This window comes from Pyxicephalus adspersus, chromosome 2, assembly GCF_032062135.1.
Source record: "Pyxicephalus adspersus chromosome 2, UCB_Pads_2.0, whole genome shotgun sequence".
NCBI lineage: Eukaryota > Metazoa > Chordata > Amphibia > Anura > Pyxicephalidae > Pyxicephalus > Pyxicephalus adspersus.
The window spans coordinates 82,143,105-82,149,258 of NC_092859.1; the positions used below are offsets into that span (position 1 = coordinate 82,143,105).

The 6,154-nt window shown below is 36.0% G+C and overlaps 1 protein-coding gene across 1 annotated transcript in view; it reads right to left on the reverse strand.

The window, feature by feature from the left end:
- The window catches only part of CEP290 (centrosomal protein 290), a gene marked incomplete in the record, with an annotated part of 79,370 nt that overhangs the window by 31,223 nt on the left and 41,993 nt on the right, over positions 1–6,154 (reverse strand). The window contains 3 exon segments of the mRNA XM_072401222.1: positions 685–906; positions 2,242–2,379; positions 3,645–3,858. Coding sequence (XP_072257323.1) covers positions 685–906; positions 2,242–2,379; positions 3,645–3,858 — 574 coding nt within the window.

Sequence of the window (6,154 nt, forward strand, 5' to 3'; positions counted from 1 at the left end):
CTGTACTCAAATATAAACCAAGGTATTTTTATCTGACTCAAATATAAACCTAGGGCACAAAATGTGGACATGACTGATGAATAGAAATGCCAGTAAAATAAAGAGAATGCATTTATCCATAGTGAGCTGTTTTTAATACAAGAACAAAAACTTGAGCTTTTCTGAGTTGTATTTAAAATGACCTTTTGAGCATAGTTAATAACTACCACTAGATGGCGCTGTGATGTAACATGTTCAATGAACATGTCATTTATTGTTAATCTGAAGAGTTTGTTACACACAAGAGGACATTAACTGATGACACCAAGAGGACATTGAAAGATCTGTTATGGATCTTCTGATAATTTTAGTCACAATAATTCCAATTGTTGTCTAAACTACCACTCACCTGCCACAATTTCTCACACTTCAGCCCAGATTTAGGCAAATATTCTTTTTTTGGTAAAAAATAGTCTTGTTATCTCTTGAAAAAACAATGATTCTTCATACGCAATCATATTTTTCAACATGCTGAAGGAAACCAGTAAAACATCCTAGCTTTATAAGGAAGCTTTCCACTGCTACAAACATTGCCCAATTTTCTTTATTAATACAGATCTTTTTTTTTATTTTTTTATTTTTTTTTACGGTCACCCATTATTGTTGCCTGCTCTGAAGGTAATACACAAGAACAGTGACATTTACCTGTACGCTACCCATTAAACGCTTCGCCCTTTTTTTCAGTTCCTCATTCTCCTTTTCTATGTCATCTTTTTCCTTCTGCAGCCTATTAAGTGTTTTCTGCTTTGCTCGCAACTCCTGGTTTAGGTTTTCAAGGTCTTCAGTGAGGTTATTCTCTCTAGCCTTGCTAGTTTTCAGGGCCTCTTTAAGCTTTAGTTGTTGCTCATTTGAATCTTCAATCCGTGCCTGTAACGATAATATCATGTCTCTTCACAATTAAATTTGCCTACTTAAAATACCACAAAGGAATTAGGTTTCGGATTAAAACTCTGTAATCAGCTTTTAAGTTAAGAAAGGATAATGTAACAATTTTCATTTGCAACCAACCCAAGCACCAGGGGACATCATTTGCAAGGAGATGCTTAATGAGAGAATTTGCTTCAAATGAATTATTTAACTCTTGTATCCACAAAAGGAATATCAATAAAACAAGCCAGACTACATAGGTTACTGAAATGCTTTCCATGTTTGCTACCTTACACTACCTTATTGATTTAAAGATCAATACCATGTCAAGTGGCAAAATATTATATAAATACCAAGTGGGATCATTGAATAATTTTCAAAAATGCCAGCAGGAAAATGTGCCTCATGAATGCACAAAAAGTTAAAAGGATATTAAAAACTGGCTATTAAACTGTAAATATCATCCATTACATTCTCTGTAGTGTAAATTAAATGCAACTCTCAGAGTGAGATCACTTGGTAATCATGGACAGAACAAATAACTTGTCTGCAGAGATATCAATGGCAGATGTCCATGTGTCTTCAACTATCAGTATGTAGATAGGCCCTTTGCTTGGAAGCTCACAGTGACAGCTCCAGTGGTACATCTAACAATTTCACCTGTAGTGATGCCTAATAGTTATTTCTAGTGCTGGCATGCAACCAGCCAAATGTATTCTGAATGAAAGTGGTGCTCTAGTGGTTCTACTGTATCTAAATGAATAGGTCTCAACAAGCAAATATTAAAACAGTGGATCTCTTCCCTAATACAAACAATGAAGTTTATGTGGACCTTTGCTGACACCAAAGTTGGGTTTAAATAAACATTTACAAACACCAAAATGACATATTTTTGCTAAAGTAAACACAAGTAATGCAGCTTACTTTCTATCACATGTACAGATGATAGTTCTTAATTCTGTACCTGCTAAGCAGAAGTTAAAGGTGCAATACATTGCCTAAACCTTCATGCTGCAAAATGTACGCTGTGCTGTACATTACACTGGTCTTCTCCTGCAGTTTTAACTGTTTAACTTTTGGCTAAACATATACTTTAAATCAGCTTTACAAATCTAAATTGGCTAAACTGAAAAGTGCACACTTTGCATGTCTAGGTAATCAAGAGACTAAGGCCATATTAGTTGAGTTGTTGATCCTCAAAACATGCACAACATTGTAATAATATGTAACTCACACTTGCACAATAATTTCAGAAGCAGCATACTAGGCTATATGCCTGACCATCCATGCATGATGTAGCTGGAAATATGTAGAAATAAACGTCACCATTCTCACCTTTAAATCTTTGGTCTGTCTGTCAACAATTTGCTGAATGTTTAAATTTTCCTCCTTTTGTGCTGCAGCAGAAATAATCTGCTGTTCAGCATGAGCAGTCATTTCTGCCCGAAGAGCCAGAAGAGCTTTACTTAAAGCCTGGGAAAAAAAGATAATAAAACACATTCTGAAGTTTAAAAGGAGATGTTTTAACAAGCAAGGTAGCCAAATGGTAAAATGTTATAATATACAGCTAAATATTGGGCAAGAAAAACAAAGTACTACATAAGATCCCAAACTTCAAAAATCATTACATGGCAGCTAATGTCTTTCACACGTTTCCTTGCGCAAGCCTGCGTTACTGTATTTTTTTTCCTGTGATTCCACAAGAGGGAGTCAGAGCTAACACAGGGGCCAGCACCATGGTGAATGACGCAAAGTGGACACAAACTGGTAGTGTAGGGGCCCCAGTGCAAACTGTAGAAAGCGGTGACATATGGTTGAGCATTTTTGATGTCAACAGAAGATAGTGTGTTTCCCTGATAAAGGAATGTGATATCAGAAATGTGATAACAGATCAGGTGAATTCCATGAAGAGTTTTTTTGGCTGAAATGAAAAGTTTTGGAGCTTTGAGATTTAAATTGTAGCTGACTTTGTTTTAATTTGGAAACAAAGACATTTTGCAGTAGAAACTGGGGAAATTACTTTTCTAGAGGGTCTAAGAGGGTTCAGTGGATACTTCTCACATCCAGCCTGCCTGTTTTACCTAATTTATTAGCAAACAAGGAGAAGGTATAGAGAAAACTTCTGCTTGTATTTGTGGATACCACCTGTAGAAAGGTTTAGGTGACTGCAAAGGATAACAAATGTCCCCTCACTCTAGAAAGTAGAGGCAACCCTACAGAATGAGCTTGTCCCAGACCTTACAGGGACAGTGTGTGGAGCGGGGGAAAAAAAAGGAATGTTTTTTCAACCAATAAGGAGTGAGTAAAAGTAGCAGTCTGTTTACCAAATGTGCAGAGGGAAATAGGTAAAGGCACTAATGTTACAAGATTTCACCTACACTGAACACTGTTGGTGAGGCAGAAGTTGACATTTTTTCTTTTTGCAATATTTAAGGTCTAATATATCAAAAGAACTTACTACAGTTATGTAAAAGGTTATAAATGCTTATTAGGGGTAAGAATTGCAGAACATGGAGGAAAACATTTTGGCATTAACTTTCATTTTACTCCGGAACAGTCGCTATGGGACATCAAGAAAACTGTAAAAGCAAACCAGGAATAAAAACTGAAAAAAGGTGCATGCTGTGCTAGGTCAAATACTGACTGTATTTTATTTTGTTTCAAATGCAGCCTCACTCTTCAGCATTAAAACGTTGTTTTACAGAAATGACAATTTATAACCGAACAAGAGAAAATACCTTCTGCTGTTTTTCCTTGTGGGCTACTTGGCTCTTCAGACGTTCCACAAGATTTTTCATTGTTGCAGTTGGAGCTCTAGTGTTTGCTTCTTTTTGGGCTTCAAGTTCAGTATTCAGGTAATTAATTTCCTTTTCCATCTCAGACATCCGTGCTCTTAGTGCCTCAGCTTCGCTCTTATGTTTTTTAATCTCCAAAATATAATTCTCCTCAAGTCTAGTTTGAAAGGACAGAATAAAATCAGGAAGTAGCACACCTATGCGAGCTAACATGGCTGAAACAACAAAAGCTGATCTGTATTTGTGTGCTTTGCATTTGTATCACATTCACAAATGGGCATTCCATTTTAGTTAGTGACATTGCTTCTGAATGCATCCCACCACCCTATTAAGGGCAAAATAATAGTGCCTCCTGAAAGGTCAAATATCAAGTAAAAATACTTTTGTGAATGGATGGGAATGTGACATTGTCAACTAAAGTAAGCTTAGACACCAGAACTTGCTCAGATTAGACTCCTTGCTGGGGAGGTAGTGAATTAACATAAATCTTCCTGCAGGGCAAGCTATTAGGAGGCATAGTCATTCAGCACTGAGTAGGCAGGTGACATTTGTGATTGAGGCTTCATTTATACCGACACACACCACTTGCAATGATTGTTAATGCACTGTACCTCTGTTTAGGTGTTAAGGTGGTATGCATTTAAAACAGATCCAAATGTTCATGCTTTAAGATGCTTTACTGCCTGTTGCTAATGCAATGCTCCACAAAACACAAGTGTTTTCAGAGTTCTTAACTAGATACTGGACAGTTCTTAACACAATACACGCAGTCTGAAGAAGAGAGTGCTTTTTAGTTAAGATGGAACACCCATTTACAATAAAGTCTTATGTGCTTCAAAAAAGTCCTGAGGACCAAACTAATTTTTTATTTACCCACGAAAACCAAGTTTTGCTTAAAAAAAAAATTTGATGTATGCCCATTGATAGAATTAAATGGTTTTTAGATTTTTTTTTTTAGTTTTACAAAAAATGTTCGTATGGCATAAATATATGAAATAGCCTTTTGTCTCCTGTGTAAAATTTCCAAACACTATATTTTTCCTCATCCTGAAATCTCATCATGAAAACAAGTGGCCAGGGTTCTTAAAAGGAAGGGCTCTTCCAATATACACTGCTTTGTAAAAATATATTCTCATTGGGCTTGTTCAAAAGATCAATTCTGCAGTGTCTAGCAGTTTAATTAGACAATGTAAAAAATGGTTTCTCAGAAATAAGCTTTACAGAATGTTATACCTCCCAGAAAGCAATAGACCAAATGCTACAAGTATACCCAGGGATCTATAAAAGTGCTCAATGAACATATCACCATCAAGAAAGTGCACCTTCAGAAATACTCATGGCTACTTTATAACAATACACTTTACTGCCTGAATCCCTGTATTAGGCACACTAATAGTATCTCAATAAATGCAACAAACATGTGCAATGAAGAAGAATAAAATCGCAATTCACAATATTTAGTTGAATTTAAAGTACCCAAAACACATACATTTTCTTTACATACTGTATGTGTAAAGAAAATTTGTTTTGTTAACTTTTATTTGAAATCTTGTGAAAGTAAATAGTATGAAATGTCCCATTAATGTCTATCTTTGTCCCTGGCTTTCATACAACATTAAAAATCCTATTTAAATTGGGCAGCAAGCCAAGAATCAATAGTACAAGACAAGATACCTAATTTTTTGTTTTGTTTCATCCTGCTAACATAGACCCTGGGAAATTATTTTAACATAGGCCCAGAAAAAAATATCACTGTTATTGAGGGACAGCGCTTCAGGTGTTGCCTCAAGCAGTTATAAGCCCTTAATAAAAGCCAACTGCAGTAAAAAAAAATAAACTGCCTAGAAGGTATTAAAAAAGGGAATTGCTTTTGCTGCAATTTCCACCTTCTCCCCACCACTGTCCTCTATACACTCTCCCGTAACATCAAGTATTAGTTTACTTTGAGAATGAATGGCAGCTAGCATCAAAATTTGATCATTCAACTCTCTTCCTTTGAATCCTAGCTGTTTAAAACAAACACCTTGTTAAATTTCTTTGGTTAATATAAATATTTTTATATATATATAAAAAATTGTACGTATGTATGTGTGTGTGTGTGTATGTTCCACCATCACTCGAAAATGCATGGAGACATTTCAACCAAACTTGCCATACATATGACTGAGACTCGTGTACCAGAGGGCACCAGTCATCTTTGTACAGCGCTTTGCTATATGTCAGGGCTATATTTGGATGTATGCAGGTATGTATGCCATCATTAGGAAATGCATGGAGACATTTCAACCAAACTTGCTATGTTCCACTATCACTCAGAAACGCATCAACACATTTCAACCAAACTTGCTAGACATATGACTCAGACTCATGTGAGTGCACCGCTAAAATTTGTGCAGCGCTGCGCTATGCTCTGCTATGTCAGAGCTATATTTGGTGATCACTAGGAAATGCAT